The 21,811-nt window shown below is 38.8% G+C and overlaps 1 protein-coding gene across 6 annotated transcripts in view; it reads right to left on the bottom strand.

Annotated features, from left to right (window-relative positions):
• hells (helicase, lymphoid specific) overlaps positions 1–18,591 on the bottom strand; it is a 29,963-nt gene extending 11,372 nt beyond the window's left edge. For 2 of the 6 annotated variants that reach the window (XM_020103557.2, XM_069538845.1), the window contains exons 1-14: positions 18,214–18,565; positions 13,636–13,799; positions 10,818–10,933; positions 7,837–7,959; positions 7,708–7,749; positions 7,585–7,612; positions 7,414–7,475; positions 7,291–7,332; positions 6,911–7,138; positions 6,506–6,688; positions 6,107–6,250; positions 4,173–4,369; positions 3,314–3,407; positions 1,605–1,766 (exon numbers count right to left, since the gene is read on the bottom strand). In XM_020103557.2, coding sequence (XP_019959116.1) covers positions 1,605–1,766; positions 3,314–3,407; positions 4,173–4,369; positions 6,107–6,250; positions 6,506–6,688; positions 6,911–7,138; positions 7,291–7,332; positions 7,414–7,475; positions 7,585–7,612; positions 7,708–7,749; positions 7,837–7,959; positions 10,818–10,933; positions 13,636–13,799; positions 18,214–18,221 — 1,593 coding nt within the window. In that variant the 5' untranslated portion in view covers positions 18,222–18,565. Of the gene's footprint in view, positions 1–1,604; positions 1,767–3,313; positions 3,408–4,172; positions 4,370–6,106; positions 6,251–6,505; positions 6,689–6,910; positions 7,139–7,290; positions 7,333–7,413; positions 7,476–7,584; positions 7,613–7,707; positions 7,750–7,836; positions 7,960–8,226; positions 8,354–10,817; positions 10,934–13,635; positions 13,800–18,213 lie in introns of those variants that run through there. The other 4 variants (XM_020103558.2, XM_069538847.1, XM_020103559.2 and 1 more) reach the window with 4 other exon arrangements.
• Positions 18,592–21,811: the final 3,220 nt, after the last annotated feature.

A 21,811-nucleotide genomic window follows, 5' to 3' on the forward strand; every position in this document is an offset into this window, starting at 1 on the left:
AGAAGTTTCTCCCGCAGCTTATGATGTAATGCAGTGTTTTAACTTCATTTTTGCAAAACAAGCGATGCCCTGTTTATCAAGGAACATAAATATGGATTCAGAAGGTGTCAATAAAGATCAGTTCCAAGTGTGAGTGATTAGTAAAATTAAGCTAAGATAAAACTATTGATCCACACACACTAGGGAACTTCAGTTGTTACGGCAGCAGGCAGGTCAGAATGAGGTAGACAAGAGAACAAAGACATATAAAAAGGCAATAGAATACAAATTTTAATTTAATTATAAAATTGCTGAATATGTACATAATAAACACCTTTTCACTGTACTGGTTTGTATGAAATGTTATGAGTAAAGTGCTGTGGCACAGGATGATTGTACGTGCAAGTAAAATCTGTTTTGGGCATGAGAAAAAATGTTTGTACCTAAAAACATTGTACATTACCACAAAAGTTATTATCTGGTTAGTTGATTTATATCGCTATATACAGTATATTGACTGATATGAAAAAAATTATTGTGATAAGATATTTTTTCCATATCGCTCAGCCCTTCTGGCAGGTTGAAGGAATTCGTTTTTTTCTGGAGATGGCTGTCTTAAGCAGAAGTATTTATTCTCAATACGGGAGGCATCATGGAGAATAGCAGTTGTGCCATTCAGATATTTAACAACAGTTGTATTCACAGTGGCCACATACTCCTAGTCTTGTGAATCTGGACAAATGTATCTAAACCTTGGCTCATCTCTTCAAACCACTATTGGGCCTTCTCTGTCTCGAAGAGAGTAAGAGTGCCCTCTTGAAGAGATGTTATGCGCCTTCCTATGGATACCTATGGAATTTCGTATTATTACACCAAAAATGTGGTGGATTTTAAAATCTTCCTCTTCCGCCCTGGGTGAGAGAGGCCAAAAAATAAGTGAGAATGAATTCAACTAATTCAACAAAATATCTGTAATGGAAATTTTACATTTGTGTATGTATAATTGCATGAGCAGACATGTATGTGGAGGACTGACCAAATGTTTGATCAAATTGTTAATCTAAAAGGGCAACTTTAAGGTTTACGATGATGGCTTAAGAGACTTGAGTTTTATGGCCTTGAGAAACCAAAACTTTATGGTATCTCTTGGAATCTCTGATTGGGAACCCACACCTGGGGTCTCAAAGGGGGTTCTTTTATAGAACATGTAAAAACAAAATGAGAGGATGTCCTTTTGAGTGGAACTACAGGAGGGTAATAAATACCTTTGCTTGCTTAGTGGGAGGAGGCTGTGAGGCATAAGACCGATTCTCCTATGTTCTTTGCTCATTCGTGCATGTCATTCAGGTGATGTGTACTTTGATTCCATCTGCAGATGCTGAATTAAACTTAGAGAAAGAAGTGTTTGACTTTGTGCTTGTTTCACAGAAATTGCTACCACATAGCCCTACACTATAAAAATGCCCATATCATCAATCAATTTGCTTTTACTGTTTTGGATAGTGAATAAAGGACTGACACCCTTGTTTCACATTACCACTGCTAAGTCTGTTTCAGAGGGCGATGACAAAATGACCAATTTACAGTCCATACCATAATACAGCATTGAATAAAACATTATTTACCTTTTCCTGGCCCAGAATCTTGGTGATGGTCTTGTTGACCACAGCAGTGTAAAAAGTCTCCTGCTTGGCTGTCAGAGGAGCATAAACAATTATCTCCTTCTTAGGAGGAACCTCCAGTGTCACATCCGATTTCAGCCTCCTTAGCAAAAATGGAGTTAGAATCTGAAACAACACAAAACTGACATGAGCATTATTTAATAAACATGACCTTCTCCTACTTACTGTGATGCATTGTTTTGCTGTCTTCGGATTCTGTTGTGTTGTGATGTCTTGTTTTTAACTATAAAGGGCTCAATCTCTTTTCTGCACAACAAAATATCTCATGGGTAACTCATAAAAAAACATTGAATGATTCATTTTAGGACACACCATAGCCAGATTGATGCACAATGTCCACAATACTCCAGGGTTATCAAGCCACTAAAATTGAGATTAGGGCCCAAGCAGCAACAGCTGTGAGGAGGGTCCTTGGGGTTGCTCTGATTATTATTAGGACCCTATTTTTTTTGCTTTGATTCTTCTTCTTCTTACATATTTTAAAGTGCTCTGGAACAAGCATCCAAAAGTGGCTCAATAGCACCCCCTGCAAATGTTCAACAAGGGTTTTCCTATTCACCTTGTTAAACCCTATGAGACAAAATGTGATTTGTAAATATGGGCTTTACAAATAAAATGTTACTGATTGATTTACATTCGCCTAATGAAATGAAATTTGGCACACGTGTATCATGCCAAGACAAACAATAAATCCTCTCGCCACTCTTCACCTCTCGCCACTCTTCACCAAGCTCCCAACAGGAAAACCGACATCGTGCAAATTTGGCATGATTTTTTTGCATGTTCAGACAAAATCCTAATTCTCTTACAGATTTTATCTCATCAACTTCTAAATTGGTATATGCCATGTTAGGGACTTTTAAATTCAAAATTATGTTTTCATCATGGGGCATGGCTGTAGCATGGTGGCGAATTTTGATGATTCACCTGAAAACTTGAAGTGCTTATAACGTCTATGTATATTGTCCAAACTAGCTCAAACACATGTAGGTCAATGGTCCATATGATAATAATAGGTATAACGCCCCCTATCTGTAACAAGAAATGTTAAGTTTTACATTTTGTTACGCGGCTTCCCCGTTCACCCAATGCATGTGAAATTTGGTCAGGAGAGCCTGAAGGTGTTGGTGACTTCATACAATACAACACTGAGTTTTCATCAGGGGGCATGTCCATGTCGTGGCAGCGAATTGCAAAGTCTCACTACGAACCTTCACGTAGCTGTAACTTTATGTTTTGGTTTAATCAGTCAATTTCATATGTGGGATAAGGGTCGTGCCCTGAACACATCTTTATGCCAATATATTGTAATAGACACAGCTCCCCCTAGCAGTGACAGGCTAGACTTGGCTTTTTAATTTGATCCCCCCTCAAAATTGGCCAGGGAAGCCATGAGACTTTGTTGACACCATGTCAGAACACTTAAACCTTTACGTCGCCAGATAAGGGCTCAATCATACTTGCTTGAAGTCTAGTTCGTGTGGACAGAGATTGTTTGTAATACAAAGTTAAAATGCTTGTGGACTATATCAAATTATGTAATGTGCAGGGAAAACAAGTCACACCAAACAAATATGAGCAAATGACAGCGACTCATCAAATTAAACACATTGGAAATACATTATAGGATTTAGGTAATTTATGGGACTGACCTGATGCAACATGCTCAGAATGTTCTGCTCGCGTTCAGCATTCACTACACTCTCAGCCTCCCCAAGAGTGTTGATGTCAAACCATGATTCAAAGCTGCATAGAAAACATGAGCCATGAGTTAAACTTAAACAACTACCAACACAAATTAATCATAAATGTTACTAGTTTTGTGTTGAAGATTTAGAGAAGATATTAATAGGATATTTACAGATGAAGGATGTACCTTAGTGCCCTGACTAAGAAGGTGGTCTAAATAATTTTTTCAAATGAGTTGAGATCTGATGACAGAAGGCCATAGCATATGATTTACATAATTTTAACTTCAGATCATTAAGTGGTGTTCCATGGATGTCATTGTGTTTCTTCGCAAATTTTGCCTTAACCTGATCAACTAGTAAATGGTCTGTATTTATATGACTGACTACTCAAAGCAATTTACAGTACAGTTTGCCATTCACACAGTAAATCTGTGGGCTATTTTCTATGAGGGGCCATTCAGGGGAAGACTAGGATTGAACCGCTGACCTTCTGGTTGGAGAGCAACCGCTCTACCCCACAGCGAGTCTAAAGCTCATTCTTTATGATGCCAAAGCTGGACATTTTTCCATTTGTTATCACCACACTAATTATTATGCCTCCATGCAGCCTGAGAACATATCTGAAGAACGCCTAGAGTGAATTTCTTCAACTTTCGTACAAACGTTCAGTTTGACTCAAGGATGAGTCATTGGCCCGATAGCAGTGGTCAAAGGTAAAGGTCAAGGTGACCTCATACGAATCTGGAAAACAAAACACTCTGCTGTCTGACTTAACACTGAGTAGCAGCTGCAATCAGCATTTAGTATCTATAGAAATCACCTCTTGAGGTCATCAAAGACCTCTGGCAGGAGGAAGTTGAGGAGGGACCAAAGTTCTGCCAAGTTGTTCTGCAGCGGTGTGCCAGTCAGTAGCAGCTTATTGTCTGTGGGCAGCATCTTCAGCTCCCGCACCAGCCTACAATTGAGGTTTTTGATCCGATGACCTTCGTCCACAATAAGGTACTTCCATTGGAAGCGCTGTGGAAGGAAACAATTCTCTTAACAGCAGTCATATAAGACTTAACTGTTATCCCATGAGACCAAAGGCACCCTCTAAAAAGGCATTCTAAAATGTAAACATAGTTTGAAAACAACCTCCAAAAACCCATTTTAGTAACAGCTGCTGTTAAAACCCAATATCTACAAAGACATGGACCCAGTTTAAATGAGAGAAAGGTTTGAGTAATGAGTTATTTTATGTATATAAAGTGACAGGATATAAAATATTGGTCATATTACACAGCCCTACTCTGAAGTAGAGGGCAAAATGAGATAAAATCCATTTAGGCTTTTAGTGTAAATCAATCAATCTTTGCTGGATGTGGCACAAGCACATTTGTCAATATTCAGTAAATTTTTCCTTTTTTTTTAATGAACACTAGAGTTATTACTTAAAACAAAAGTTTAATGTTTAAGCTCTCAAATGGTTTTCATTACATGTTTCCATGTGCTTCAGAGGCTGAAAAAACAGAGGCATTTGTGACCCTTTAATGTTTAATCTGCAGGATTCACTAAACATGGGGGTGTTTGCAATCCCTGGATTCTATTTGATGCAGAAATAGCATCAGTTCTTTAAGTTTATTTTGAAAGAGTTGATGTGGAGCTGGCTATTTCAGAAAAGGTAAGTGCTTTAGTATGAGCCCATTTTCAACTTTCAATTTACATTTGTGGCTATATTCCGATGATCTCTCCACTTTTACTATCACAATTACACTCAATTTGGTACAGTGTCAGCATCTGGCCAAGCGTTGTGTGGTCATCAGTGGTCAAGTCTGAAAGCCAGGAGCCTGACTTATCTTAACGGTGTGCTTTTGTCTGTGCTTGTTTTATTGCATTTCACTGATAGATGGCGAGTCATGGATTAAGCTTGTCTTGTCCATCTTTTGGAGGAGGTTTAAAACTTTGAAATAATGCACAGCATATACTAACTGATCATACACAGATATATATATACACATATATATACAGTATATATTAATAATGGTTTAGTAATGCAAAAAAACTAGTTGATATTGGAATTTGCAAATGTTTGAGTATAACAGCATCATCTGATGAAATATGAAAATGTAAACAAAGATAGAAACACTTGTTTTGGTTACCATGGTTGGTTACCACAATTTGGTTACCATGCTTTCATTTGGAGTCTCCAAATATCCCTTTTGGAACTTAACCCGAATCTTGTCATAAACCTTTATTAAAAAACACTGTAGATGATTATACTTTATGCTATCTAAGCATGAGAAAGATGTTCACTGATGGGGGTAAGGCCCCATATTGTCCTTTACCTGCCCAGATAAAGCCACAGTAATTATTCTTAAAAGATAATATTAACTTAACATATTTAATTTTTGTTATAGGCAGACAAAAAGCTTAAACTTATACTGAATTCAAAGGCCCATTGCTCTTTTTTATGTGTCACCTACCAGTGTTTCTGACACTTTCAAAAGAAACCACTGGGAGTTTTCTTTCTGGCAAGACCTCATTCATGTGTGTACTTTCAGAAACGACAGCACTTTTAGAAGAGGTTTTTGGGATGGAGTAGAAGAGGTTGGTGCTATTAAGTGTGCTGAGAAAAACAATCTGTGTTATGTTTCGATAATTTCAAAAATACTGTTGACCTGTCCAAAACAATATGAAAAATGTATATAATGACAATGCCCAAGTTCCCCCTGACAAACACCCTGACCAGCCATCTGCAATGGGCAGGCATCCTACCTGGAGGAAGTTTCTGTCAATCATGGAGATCTCAAAGGATGTGATGACGACAGGACACATGTTGATGAGCCCCTGAGGCCTGTGGATCTGCTTTAGCAGTTTGGCCCTTTCTGACTGAGGGCCATGGTAAAGAAGTACAGACACCTGGGACGAACACATAATCCTGCTCAGACTGTTGAATTACAGGGTATATGAAAAAGACTCAGTCAGTCACTAGTCACTACAGATGTTGCTGTTTGGTCTAAATTTGCAAATGTCTTTTTAATCAGAAAAATGGTTGTAGTTTGTTAAACAATAAAATGAAAAAAAATTTTTTTTTAAATTACATAACCCTGCTCTTTGGTAAGTTTGATGATTTTCTAGGACCAATTAAACTTCTGCAATAACATATCCTTTTACCTCTGGTGTGAAACGCTTGAATTCATTGATCCAGTTGGGCAGAGTGGAGAGAGGGGCAACCACCAAGAAGGGACCCATCACTTTTTTTTCTATCATCATTGCGATATGAGCAATGCACTGGATGGTCTTCCCCAGTCCCATCTCATCAGCCAGGATCCCATTAATACCGTTCTCCCACAACATCTGGTAGCACAGAGAGAGATCCACATGGGCTGCTTGTGAGCATTGAACAACACCAGACACTCAGCGGGTTCCACTGTTTTATACTGACCATTAGCTACCATAAGAATGATCCATTGAATGGACTTAAAGGTCAGACTGATTTGACAAGTACCATTTACAAGGTCAAGTAAGAAATCTTGGAAATCACGTTACAAAATCCAATGTTGTTCTAGCCCCACTTACCCTCAACCACTCGATACCTTCAATCTGGTAACACCTCATGACTCCTCCAGTGAAGAGCTGTGGCTGCTGGGTGGGGACCAGCTGGCCGTTTACCATTCTGTGAGGATGGAGGAAATGCCTGGCCTTGTCTCGCACCACCTCCGATAGACGGTTCTTGATGTCCTGGTTTGAATCACTCATCTTCTCTATATCCTCAGCTTCTATTTTCTTCTGGGCTGGTGCCTCATCCTAATATCAGATTAGACATGTATAGCTAGACAAGTTCAATTAATACTTTTTGAAATACATCTATTTTACAGTGTTTAAACCCTCAACCCCCCCGATGGAAAACTAAAATACATTGACTACTCATTTGGCCAGACGTTCAAATCAACCCTTACACTTTCGTCCATTTTTGCTCTTTTAGCCTGCACCATGATTTCCTATAAAAGAAAAATCAAGCAGAAGCAATGTCAGTAAATGGTAAATGTAGAAAACAAACACAAATTCAAATGAGACCTTACTTCTTTTGTCATGACATCTGATATTTTATAGTCGTCATCCCTCCTCCGCTTCCTCTGTTTATCTAGTTCAACAGGGATAGTCAAGTAGGTCACACCAAGTTAATAAACAAATTTATTGAAGAACTGCATTCTGTATTTTATTTTAAACCGAAAGTCAGAGGATTCCCTTACCCCCCTCAGGTCCTGCAATGTTTGTGCTCTGCATAAAAACAACAAATAGCTTCTATAAATGACTTTAAACAGCATTCAATGCCAATCCCAAATGTATTTTTTTTTCAGTAATATGCCCCTCACCTTCTTGGTATTCTTTTCCAGTTTCTCCTTCCTGAGTTTCTCCTGAAATCGTTGAGAGAAAAACAGATGGAGTGAAGCATGGCACAGCTAGTTTCTTTGAGAGTTTGACATGTGGTGTTCACACACTACCTCATTTTGTTGTTGCTCCATTTTAGTCAGGAGGAATTTAGAGTAGATGTTGCTCTTCTGAAGCAGATGCTGCAGTCGCTTAAACCGTATGTCATGAGAATCCCTCTCCCATGATTTCCTGGCCTTAAGGTCAAACATTAAAGACACAGACCAGTGTTGGACAGTATTGAGGTTGAGTATAATCTCTTTTGTACCCACTAAACAAAAGGAACTCTTCTCTGATCTAGTACTTTCATTCTGTCATCTGCATCCAATGCCTGCATTATCTTAGACCAGGGGTGTCCAATGGTTTTTTAGTGAGGGCCAAATACAGAAAAATAAACAAAGGGCCGGGCTACACACTAGAGGTCACATATTGACACATGAATCCTATGTGTATTTCTAACTCACCTATAATGTGAAGAACATTGCACTCAGTGGGAGCAGTGAGGCTATCCTTTGGATTGAATGATGGCTGACATGTCAGGAGAAAGTTTGGTGGTTGAGACACGAAGGACTTCACAGAGATGGCTATCGGTCATTCTGGTTCTCAGTCTGCTTTTGTTCTGATTTAACAGAGAAAATGTTTGTTCACATATGTATGTTGAGCCGAACAGGCTCATCATTCTTTTGCGTTGCGTCTCATCAGAGGAAACTTGGCATTATCCAAACTCTGATAGAAGTCAGGGAGGTAGAGAAGCTGATGTTGACTCTTCAGAGAATCATTACATTGCATTTCAATCAGTTCTAACTTCAGACTCTTTCACTTCTTCTGCATCCACCAGGAAGGGGGTCGAGAACAGCTTGATTTGTTTTTCGATGACAGAAAACTCTTGGAAACGCTGGTTGAATTCTGTCACGAGAGATGCAATCACAGACACATATTTCTCCTTTTTTAGCAGAAAGGTCGGCCTTTGGAAAAGCAGACTTGATTTCCGACAGCACAGAAAAGTGTGCAGCATTAAAGCTTCGTAGTTGTGTCTCAAACAGGCGGAGCTTTACACAGAAGGCTTTCATGTGCGCATACAGGTGTGGCACCAGCTGTTCTTTGCCTTGTAGGTTCTTGTTCAGTGTATTCAGATGATGAATAAGATCAACTAAAAATGCCAGGTCTGCCAGCAACAGAGGGTCACTCAGTTCATGAAGAGGTTAGCCCTTTTCTTTCCAAAACTGGTCGATTTCTGATCTCAGCGAATAAAACCTCTGCAGCACAGAGCTGCGGCTGAGCCTGCGCACATAAGAGTGGTAGAGTACATCCCCATATTCAGCATACACATCAGATAGGAAAGCTTGAAATATTCTGTGGTACAGTCCTCTAGCTTTAATTATGTTGACAGTGTTCAACACATCGCCCAGCTGGACAGTCTTGGCACACAGTGCTTCTTGGTGGATTATACAGTGCATCCTAACAGCCTCACCTCCGCTCTCTTTTACCTTGGCGCACACCATCAATGCCATTCCTTTGCACTCGCCCGTCATGGACGGAGCTCCATCCGATGTTACTCCACAGAGCATGTCCCATTTAAGCCCCATCTTTTCAACTGCCTCTGACACTGCTTCAAAAATATCTCTACCCGTTGTTGTGCCTTTTAGGCTCATCATATCAAGCAGCTCCTCTGTACAGCAAAAATTATCTTCTACTCCCTGCAAAAAAATTAACAGCTGGGCGGTGTCTGTGGCATCTGTGCTCTCATCGCATGCTATTGAGTAAAAAACAAAAGCACAAGCTTTGTCTCTCAGCTGAAGTTTCAAGTTAGCTGACAAGTCCTTGAATCTCCGCACCACTGTATTTCTGGATAAGCTCACGTTGAAATCCTTTTTCCGTACACATTATTTCTGTGACTTTGATGAGGCACTGCTTTAAGAAATCACCGCCTGAGAACCGTTTGCTGTTCTAGGCAATAAGCCTAGCGACTTCATGGCTTGCTGTTGTGGAGTTTCCCTGTATTTTGTTAGCACAAAAAAAAACTGTTGCCATTTGCTTGACTTTCTGTGTTCGTTCTGCACCGGTGTACGATGTGTAGCTCTGATGCTTGGTCTCATAGTGCCGACGGACATTATACTCTTTCATCACAGCAACATCTTCGTTGCAAATCAAACAGACACACTTTCCGTAGATTTCTCTGAAGAAATATTCATTTTCCCACCGTGTTTGAAATCTTCTACACTGACTTGATATTTTGCGTTTCTTCTGTGCTGCCATTTTTGGTGACTCACGGTAAAGGTTTTTCTTTGCTTAATTTTGTTTAGTGGAGAAGCACCGTTTCAATGGCTGGCTCCATCTAATGTTAAAACTGAGAAGTGTAACAGAGTTGAGCTCAAGCTTCTTGTGCAGGCCATAATCAATTATATTTTCAGAATTTGCTGCGAGCCAACAAAAACTGGACCGCAGGCCAACTGCGGCCCGCGGGCCATAGTTTGGACACCCCTGGCTTGGACGGTGAATATGACTCGGATGTAAGTGAAGGGCTGAGTGGAGTGTAAATCTGGGCCAACTGTAATGTTGGAGACACTGTGAAACCTTTGTCTTTATTCTTGTGCAGGAGGCGCAAGACTTGGCACAGTCTTCTCCTTGTGGGAAAAATGTGGGAAAAAAACCACAAGCCCCCTCCCATATAATCAAATATTTCATCATAAAAGGCTTGTTAAAACAAATTCCCAAATTCAGTCAAAAGAAACACTTAAATGCTTTATACGATGAAAAAGTACAGTAAGTATTGCAGATATTTGTGATGAAAATTATCTTTCACCACAGTGTTAATGTCGATCTATCTTGCTATGAACCCCAAGCAGAGAATAGGTGAGACCCCGACTCTCTAAAGGGGCAGTGTGGCTCACACGCAGTGTGACTGCAACGACAAGATAACATGGTAACTGAAATGAAAAACAAGATGTTTCTCATTTGTAAATGCTGTCTAATTAAAAGCAGTCATACTCAAACACTGAGTCAACACCTTAATGTGATGCAGGGGTTAGGGTTAGAAAAAAAAAAAGGAACCAACCTTTTCCAATATTTCCTCCTCTTTCCTCTCGCCATCCTTCATCAGCTGCTTCTCTTCTTCCTCCATTTCCTTTGTAATAACCACTTCAGGCATATTCACAGATTTCACACCAACATCTTTAAGAAAACAACTGAGACAGTCAAGATTGCGTCTGGCTCCACAACAGACATGGTTTCACTTCTTTCCAAATTATTAACTGTCAGAAGATATATGGGCCAAATTCACCAAATCATACTTAATAAGAAATTAACAGTTTTAACGAAGAATGTGGCAATCAGCAATGCTTTCTTTTTTGGGGTTTGTTCTTAGGTAAGAATGGAACCCAGGCCCACTTAAAAGCAATCTTGCAAATTACTACAGATTTGCAAGAGTGCTTTTAATAAATAGTGTTTTCTTCAATTCTACATGTGTATATAAAAGGATTTTAATTATGATATCTTATGATTGATAATATTTAAATCCATCACTTAAAAAGATATTTCTCCTTGCATATTAATAATCTTTCAATTTGTGTTTGTCTCATGGACACACAGAAATAGTTCCCCATCTTTATCTTAACATATTAATAAGTGTGTCACGTGTTGCATAGTTTTACAGGAACAGCTTTCAGTTACAATGTTTCATCTAATTGTAGCCTATTTATTCTGCTTATTTTCCGATTGAGAAAGGAGATGGCTCAGAAGATGGATCATCACCATAAGGCACAACAATTCTTTTGACTTCAGATTTGAGATCCAACTGCAAGGCTTTCACTGTCCATGTAAATACACGCCATTTATTGTTTTTGGTGTAAATTTATATCCAATGCTGACACTACATAGTTCAACAACTTTTTGTGCATTTTCCTTCTGGTGTGCCGTTATCTTTAGATTCTGTTTTTGGCATTCTTGACTTCTTAGATTTTCTTTTCATTTCTGTTATCTCTGCATGTGGACACAGCGCTCCCTCTACCTCACAGTGCTGAGTTACTCCTCCTCTGCAAGGTCACAAAAATGTATATTGATTCAGTGTGTTCTATGCAAAGATAATGTCGGACTATGTGAAGTCATGTACAGCCACGTGTCATTCTTTCACTGCTGGCTGTCAAGTTAGTCCAAAAAACAACATGAGATTTGTAGATATTAATTAGTCATTACTCACTTATAGAGAGGAAGTGGCATTCCACCAATTTAGAGGATTTTCACCTACCCTGGCAAGAGAGTCTGATAACTAACAAGAAAGTCGTCCGAAATGCCAGAACCTTATTCATCATGAACAGAAGAAAATAAGAACCCCAGGTTCCTCTTCAGCACTTTAGCCAGGCTGACAGATATAGTCATAGCTCCACTTATCCATGTGTTCCTTTAACTCTTAGCAGTAATGATTTTAAGAAATACAGTTGTAACCATTAAGGAAAAAAAATCACCACATCCTCCATTAGAATAGCACAGATACACTGTCAAGTACAGAAACCTTAGAGCAAACTGGAGCATGCTTTATATCTAGACCACTTCTCTTCAATAGATCTTTTTGAGCTGACTTCACTAGTCTATTCCTCGAGTCTAAACCACCCACTTGTCTATTACATCCTTTCACAACTAGACTGTTTAAAGAAGTCTAGTTGGGATAGGGTTCCTCTAATTGAAAGTTCCATATTAAATCAGAATAATAGGTCTATTAACTGCCTATGTAGGACAGGCTTTAAAAGTAACGGTCATTTAATCTCTACTAAAAAATGCTACTGACCCCGATGTATTGGCGAATTATAGACCCATATCAAACCTTACTATATTTTTCTTAAATCCTTTAAAAAGCTGTTGCTAACCAGTTATGCGATTCCTTGCACAAAAATGGTTTGTTTCAGTTAATGATGGAGTATACTCTCTCCACAGTCGCCAAAGTTCTTGCTCATTGTGGGAACTGTTCGGTTTCTCGATAAATTTTAGGTCTTGACCATACCATGTTAAGAGCCTTGAGATAATGTAAAGGCATGAGATTATGTGATTATGGGAGGGGATGAGAGAAGTGGACACCTGGCGTGGTATCAGCTGAAACCGGCCCTGTGTCGTACACAGTCAACGTCAGATCATCAGAACAGTGGAGGTGTCAAGCTGACCAGATGCTGGCCCAGCACGCTGAGATGGAGACTCCACGCATCGAACACACAGTCATCCCCTGTTTCTGCGGATCTACCTGCGCCAGATGATACCATTCCAGAACCCTCTATGGTTCCATCTCCTGATCTAGTGAGTGTGTCATCACCACAGGTAACATCTGAAGTCACCAACACACCACTTCCTGAAAATGGTAAGCGATCCCCATCTTGTGTTGTGAAACCACCTGTAAGCTACTGTCCTTAAGGCAAGCAGCTGGATGGTGCTGTGTTGCCACTTATCCATTCATGTATGTATATTTGACACTGATGCCGAGTGCTTCAGTAAAGAACCAGACAGCTAAACAGTATTGACGTGTCCCCTGCGAATTCTTCATAGTGTGGTAATCTAAAGTTGTAACCCACAGACATAACATTTATGATTTGGCACTATACAAATAAAATTGAATTGCATAACAGGCATATGTTTCAATGACAATGGGATTCATCAATACAGCGACATGGGTGTGAACAATTTTGCAGTTTAAGAACACATGAATCTGACCTTGAGTTTTCACAGGAAATTCAAGAAAAAAAGATATTGGTGAATAAGGCCCAAGCTTGGTATGATTGCACCCTGTTAGACTGCTGTTAATGAATACGGTCAACAACAATGCGGAGAATCATGGGTTAAATGACTCATCATTATTTAAGACTTAAATTACACAACTTTTTATCAAATTTTACTTGAATTCCCCAGTAGACTCCTCTGGGGTCTCTGAAGGTCACAGATTAAGGTCCTTTGTGACTGACCATTGGAAGCTCCAGTCTCCATGGTTGTCCCCAGTGGTTCCTTTGATTCATCTGGTTTGGGGCAGTGAGGGGACGCACTGCGGCTTGCTTCCTTAACACTGTCAGCATGAAAGTGAACATAATCAGATCCAGAGGGTGAACTATTTTCCTAGTTATGTGATCATATTCTTAACATTTCATTTGGTTGAATAACACTTCATACTTATAACCAAGTTAGACTGCATTCATCAGTGTTTCTTTTAGTATGATATTAAACTTAAACATGTCACTTCCTGCCTCTGCCTGCTGCACCCGGCTGATCGACCTCTTGCCTGAATAATGCAGAGGATTTGGTGCTATTGTAAACGCATCTGTGCAGATAACCTCCCACTGTATTTTTCAAAGCTAAATGAGGGTAAATTCCATAGCAATTCTCTGGATTGGTCCTGTCTGAAAACGGCACGTGGATTTAATTGAGTTGTATTACCTCTCTCATCTGAGAAGGAGGCAGAGTTTACACTCACACACAGACCCTGCCCCGACTCACCCATACACACAAACAATGAAGCAGAGATAAATTACATTGTTAATGTTTACGAGAAATTAGTCCAATAAGTTAAAGAAGAGTAGCAACAAAAAGTGTGAATACAGGGTTTACACTATGGCCCGTCCATGCAAAATTATTAGCGCCACTGCTTCAACATCAGGGCAGAATTTCCCGTGGTTTGTACCGTGTTTCCTGTCTGGGTATGCTCCCTACACACTTCTGCTGACCTGCGCTCATTTTACACTAGGGCTGCAACTAGCGTTTATTTTGATAATTGATGAATCTGTTGATTATTTTTTCAATTGAATCATTTAAAAAGACCGAGCTACATTTTACCCTTTCCAGCAGTTTATTTGAAAAACAACTTAATCTTCTTGGTGTTATTATATGTATTACAGAGATCTGCAACTTAATTATGATGATAATTGCAGATTCAGATATCTACAATTTAATTCTGACTATTCATTATTCAAGTTCATATCCACCATTAAGAAAAGTTCAAACATAATTAAAGGTGTCGTAATTTAAAGCAAATAAAGGCATCTTGAACTGGCATTAAAGATTATAATGTAATCTACATTGAGAAACCACACACACATAAAAACAAAAGTAGTTTGAGTTTTACAATGTCATTACAGATCTTTAAAAAATTTGAGCAGTTTTTATGAGCAGTACAACAGAATTAATGATATCTTATTTTTATTCTTAGTAGTCACAGTAAAAGTAAAAATTACATTGTAGATATTGTAAAGTTAATCTGGCTGGTCAAACTTGGTTAAGAAAAGTAAAAACGGCTTTCCTACTGAATGTGCGTGAGAAAGAGAGCTGTCTGTGTGTCCAGCGGCATCTGTTAGTCACAGCAGACAAGCTGCACTGGGCTCAATTCATGACTGTATTAACATAAAACTTAGCAATGCAACATCTTTCAGCAGGTTGTTTTTGTATTTAAGAAACAATCAGATTATGGTTTGAGTTTTTGTTGCACTGCTTTGTGTTCACTATTGGCGCTCCCTCTCTTCATTCAATCTATATGTCACTTGCGAACTGATTCTTGGTTCAAAGGTTCTATTTGTCATCTGCACAACAGATACTGTTGGCAATGAAAATCTTAAATCCCAGACACCTCCAGCAACTCACATGCAATAGTGTCAGAAAATAAGAGTAACTAAAAATACAAATACCAATACGATACAAATACCAATATTGTTGGGTCATTAAAAGGTGTGAATATTTTACATTCAAACCTCAAAGAAATCTTGTGACACAGCAGCACAACATCAATGCGGTATGAACCCAAAGTTGTTGCCAATTCATCAGTAAACCAAGAGAAGAAGAATGGCTCCAAAACATTTTCTCTTCAGGTTCATACCACAGAGAAGTGCTATTTAATGTGAAATTAGCATAAAGGGATAGTTCCTAGAAAATGATGGAGGGGTGAGTGAAGTGTTTGAGTCACTAAAATAGGACCCCTCCTTCAGATGTAATAAGACAACAGAAAAAACACATCTTGCCTCCATAATGCTTGTGTGGTGTCTGCAAGCCCCAAAATTCATATTTGACCGGAAACGGTGTACCCCGTGTTTTATGCCTAAATGTCCTAAGATATGCTCCTTGGAGACGCATTCACGTTCTCGCAGACACACCGGAAAACCACACAGACTCTTGCACAAGGGAACGAGCGGGGTGCACATTCACATCGCTGTGTCCACTAGCATTGCTTAAATGCTTAAAACACTTCATAAATTACGCTGTTTCAAGTTGAATATGAATGATGGGGCTCGCGTACACTTAGATGCCATCACATGAACAGTATGGAGGCATGGTGTTTTATTATATCTGAAGAAGGGGTCACTTTGCCTGCAACACTGTTTACCCCAGCGACTCCTAAAGTTTTTTTGTGGACACTTAACCCACCCCTCCATCGGCGTAATGGTGAGCAGATAATGTGTTAATTTCCATTTTTTGGTTAACTATCCCTTGAACACAGTTTGCTGCTATCAGTTTCTGAAGGCATTAATGTTAAGTGTTAGTACAGTGGAGACAAGTTGTCAAAAATGTGCAGTTAGCCATGTTTGTCTCCGATGTTGACTCAGGCGAGGAGAAGGCATTGTCAAATGAGCTAATCTAGGCTAGGGGTAGCTGGTTAACTGCCCCGACCTCAGGAAAAGCTGCCACAGTGTGTAGTCAGTGTACAGAAGACCTGAATAATTGATTACTTAAACTATTTTTATAATAGATTCAATCGACTAGTTGTTGCAGCCCTTTTATATACTTTAAAGAGCAACCCTAATCACAAATTATTAGGACCTGAACAGTACACTTTAAAGAGCAGCCCTAATCACAAATTATTAGGATCTGAACAGTACTGAGGTTTAGAAAATAATTATTTTTCCATAAAAAGGATTTAGAAAAATTGAGGAAGCACAAACAATACAAGGGGGTGTGTTCTAATATTCCAAAGTAGTAACACAATTTGGTATAGAATTAGACTCACTGAGTCAGATGAAATTGGCATTGAAAAACTTGCAACTATGTTATTTAAAAAAAAAAAAAAAAAAGATCGCTGCCTTGTGGGTGCGTTCGCTTTACTTCGGAGCGTCCCATGCAGGCAGTTATAACTGGGTTCATCCACTCCGGCCCTCCACAGCTTTATTAGATGAACTTTACCTCGCTTTCTCTATGACTTTTTGGAATAAAAGGACAGGGGAAGTCCATATAATAAAGCCATGGAGGGCGTGAGTGGATGAACCCAGTTAAAGAGTAAAATAACAATATATCTGAGTGCAAGCACAGTTTGAGCAAAAGCAGAGCAAATTTAAGTGCAAATGGCTTTGTTTTAGTGCAAGGTCAGGGTTTTGATGCATGGCTTCATACTGTATAGCACTTTTTATTTATTTAATTAAAAAATTAATATATATGACTCTTCTAAATGGGTTTTTGAAAGATATCATGGTAGTACATCTTAGCTTACGTTTGGAATTAAAAAGTGATCTTGAACTTAAAAAGCTTGGATGTGGACCCTAAATGGATACCGGGACTGATAAATGAAATCACAGGGACTGTTTCCTACACAGTGTTGCTGGGAGCAACAGTAGTAAATATTTTACACGTCATGTGAATGTAATTAAATCTTTTATTATAACGTGGAGTTTGTCTCTACTCCGTTTACGTTTCTAATGTTGAAAACCGGAAATTGTCGCTAGCTTATTCTCGCGCTAAATCCGACCAATAATGCAGTGATACTGCGTTGTATGAGTTCGGCGATAATACATTTCCACTTGTCAGATAGATATCTGCTGCTGTAACACTTCTTTTCAGAAAGTAAGACAAATTACCGATATAATCGCTCTCGTCAGATGTTTCAACATGTACCGTAAAGGTCTGAATAAGGGCGAAATTTAGGGGCGGCTTGCATGACCACGGAGATACAAATAAAAGGCAAATGGCTTGACCGCAGTAGGACGGAGAACGTTTGCGACTGATTCGCAAATGTTTGACAGTTACTTCAAAGTAGTACATACTCCAGACATCTGAATGTTTGGTTTCAGAAGAAAAATGTTTTTCAGCAAATGCCTTATTTTGACCGTTTGGGCCACCGTAGTTTACGGAACATGACTAACTGCATTGTACTGTTGCGGGAGAGATTGACATTTATGCATATGGTGGCTATATAATATCTACAAACACTATATTTTACTATGTTGTGCATAATGGTTTTAATATGATTAATACGAGTTAGAGTGCATTCTGTATATATTTACTTTCCAACAATGTGGAGGAGGCTTTCGTAATGTACACACTCATGTTAAAAGACTAAAAGATGAACAAATACTTAAAGAAAAAAAAACTTAAAACCATAAATACTGAAAACCTTCCCATACATGCTGGTTCCTTTAACATATTTTTGGCTCAGGGATTATTGTTACACTTACAAACGTTATGATATCTTACATAAAACTTACTAGTGCGAAATATATTCTACTTACCAGCTCATTGTTTTTCCAACAGCGAAGCAGACAACGGCGCTAAAGCGTATGACAAACTTTATAAGTTACTAACACAGGTATTGTCAGTACTCAAACAAAAATTGCATAAGCGTGTTACTCCAACATTTATAACGCTGACTGTTGTCACGAATGTTGGCAAACCAGCGAGCTAAGATACGATGTTGATAAAAAGCGAAACTACAGGTATCACGATATAAAGCGACTTCTAATTTATCACCATGTCCCAATCTGTACAGTCAAATGTGGGGATCTACACATTAGAGAGCCACGGTAAATACTATCTTTCCGCAGCAGGAAGTTGCGACAAACAATTCTACGTCCGAACAATGCCGTTCAAAGTAAGATTGCTCAGCCAAAGGCTTCACTCTAGAATCGCCTGGAGATGTCGTTATAATCTCTTATTTTGAAGTCAGAATCATGTCCGTTTAAGGGGTTGGAGCGTTATCCCGGGCGGGGCTACTCCATTTCCCGCCAATTTGGACTAAACCACTACTTGTAAAACAGGGTAGTACGGGATTTATGTGTGTCGATCCTGCAGTGTTGTAGAGATAAATGTGATAACTCGAACCACCATAACAATTACATGACGACGTCAAATCAACCTGAAAGCTGTATTGGAGACTATAGTTGATTTCATATCACTAAACATAAATATTACAGCACAGAGACCCCTTCTGAAAGCTCGTTGGTGCCACACCTTGTACTTCTCGCGAGGTTGTTTTTTCCCACTGATATTGGCTCTCTGGTCGTTGTTACCAAGGCTCACAGGCAGAGTAGAGATCTCTTGTTGGAAATTCTCACAATGTCTTTAAGATTACAAGGGATGGTTTTAGAAGTACAGTTTTGTTGAGTCTCTGCTTGCATTAGTGATAAAGATAATGAACAAACACAAATAGGCAAAGAAGGCTCTTAAAACAAAAATAACGTGATTAAAGAAGCTTATGGTAGGGTAAAGGTAAAATCATTAATTAGGACAGCCATGAGAAACAACAGTCTGGCAAAAGTAATGGAATACAGACAATAAATTAGGACATTATGATTATGACTTGGACATGCATGATTTAAATCCACATTATATAGAATGGGAAAAAGTCATAAAGATCTATGTCAATGGATCAACATTTAAGAAGATATAGAATATGCTATCATACACTGTTGTAAATATAATTCAGAGAGCGAGACATTAAGTAATACAGTACACTAATTGGGGCTGGGACTGAATTTAAAAGCACTACTTTGCAAGAACAGGACAGGACTTAATGGAAATCAGATGGGGTTTGATGGGTTATTTAATGCACTCTGGATTAGGACAGAAGAAAATGTAATACACTCAGATTATATAATGTCGGACAAAATTTCAAACCATCATGCATTGTGTCAAATCCAACATGCATCACATGTTATCAACAAAGCAGTACAAACAAATTTAGAATTGCAAGGCTAAGTAAATTAATTTATAAAAAAGTAAATAAAATCAGAATAAATGTAATTACTAAATGTATAAAAAGTAATAATTTTTCCATAGCATCAGCATAACAGCCCAAAAGTCCTTAAACAGATCTCCAAACACATTCAGACTCAACTCAGAGTTAAAAGTCCTCTACAAATTAAGACCCCTCAATATATATCAGACAACATTAATCAGAGTAAAAAAGATTGACTAATATTGTTCACGCAACTTATTCCTTCGATAGAATGTTCAGATTGATCAAATTAATTAAAGATCTTCTCTCGTCCAGCAGGTTCTCATGGATCATGGCTGCTCCCTGTATTGGATCGTGGTTCCCACTACTGCCATGGCCCTGCCTGACATCCACTCTTGTTATTACTATTAGTCATAATTCCATGACATTAATATTAACGTGTTTATTATTGTAGCATTGTTACATATTACCACCACTGCTACTGTAATCATTGTTTTTCATTGTCATTGTACAATATGTATCTGTTGCGTTGTTCTGTACACGTGACATCCATTGCACGTCTGTCCATCCTGGGAGAGGGATCCCTCCTCTGTGTCTCTCCCTGAGGTTTCTTCCACCTTTTTTTCCCTGTTAAAAGGGTTTTCTGTGGGCAAGTTTTCCTCACTCGAACCGAGTATCTAAGGACAGAGGGTGTCACTACCTGTACAGATTGTAAAGCCCTCTGAGGCAAAATGTGTTTTGTGAATTTGGGCTATACAAACAGTTCAACAGTTTCAAGTTTCTTAGGATAGGACCAACAGTTTACCAATATGGGTAAAGATCATTTTACAATAGTATGAGAACTTGTCTGTGAAATATAATATCATTGTTCTTAAGTTTTATCCTCTTTTTTGCTTTGTCTTTGTGACCCATTTCTAATCTTCCTAGCTCTTGAGTGTATGATTGCCCTATTAGCTTTTTTCATGGAAAAGTCTATGAATTTGATGTACCTATAGTTCCTCCACCATTGATAGTTCCATTTCATTTCCATTATATCTCATATTTGGTTTCTCAATAAATCCTTTTTTGTTTGTGTGCTTTTGATTCTCACAGGTCAATTGCTAAATGTTGAATTTTGAATTTGAAACATTCCCATTTGTTCCTTTCTGACTTGTCTAACATAAGAACATTGATAAAGTGCTTTAACTTATTAAAATAATTCCTCATCTTGTAGGAAATTGTCGCAAAATGTCCAGATATTTTCTGTTCCCTTTGGTTTTTTTTAACGATTATTCAATTCAGTTCAATTTATTTGTATAGCGCCAAATCATAATATACATTATCTCAAGGCACTTTACATAGAAGGTCCAGACCTTAAAATCAAAATATAGAGAAACCCAACAGTTCCCACAATGAGCAAGCACTTTGGCGACTGTGGAGAGGAAAAACTCCCTCATTACCGGGAGAAACTTCTAGCAGAACATAATGATTTGTCTATCATTATTAATGATACAGTGATCTGACAAAGGCCAGGCTAATATTTTGCATGAGGGCTGCACAATATTAGGACAACGTAGGATATGCCATCATGTTTATTCCGATGACGATATGACTTACGATAAATAAACAAATGGTGAAATATGTGCTGTTTTTCTGCTTTGGTTTCACTGCTTACATAGACCCCATACAGTGAGGGGTCTCTTCAGACACTTAAAAAAACAATTAAAAGCAATATTACTATTCCAACAACATGGTTTTATTCAAAAAATTCCACCTGGCTATGGATTCAGGGACCACGGATGGCTCCACAGTCTGAGGGAGAGGGCGCACAGCTTGGCTGCAGTGGCACCAAGTCTAGGGCATTGTTGTATAAAATTCTGTATTGATTATATCTACATTGATTCTTTTCAAACTTGTGTACTCATTCTGCATGACAGTGCTGAGAAGACCTCAGAAAACTTCATGCAGCCTGCTTGAACAAGATCCAGGGAGAAAGGGAAGGCTGCTAGCATAATGAGAGCCGCGACGCTGTCTCATAAGCTGGAGCCAAGTTAGACCGACCCGGGTGACTATATAATCAGGCCAAGGGTGTCGCTTTGTGGTGAATCTATGCATAGCACCGAAATGACAGAGATGGAAGATGGTGTTTGAAGTTGTATCAATCGTAGTGTCAG

The sequence above is a fragment of the Paralichthys olivaceus genome, chromosome 14, assembly GCF_024713975.1.
Source record: "Paralichthys olivaceus isolate ysfri-2021 chromosome 14, ASM2471397v2, whole genome shotgun sequence".
Classification (NCBI taxonomy): Eukaryota; Metazoa; Chordata; class Actinopteri; order Pleuronectiformes; family Paralichthyidae; genus Paralichthys; species Paralichthys olivaceus.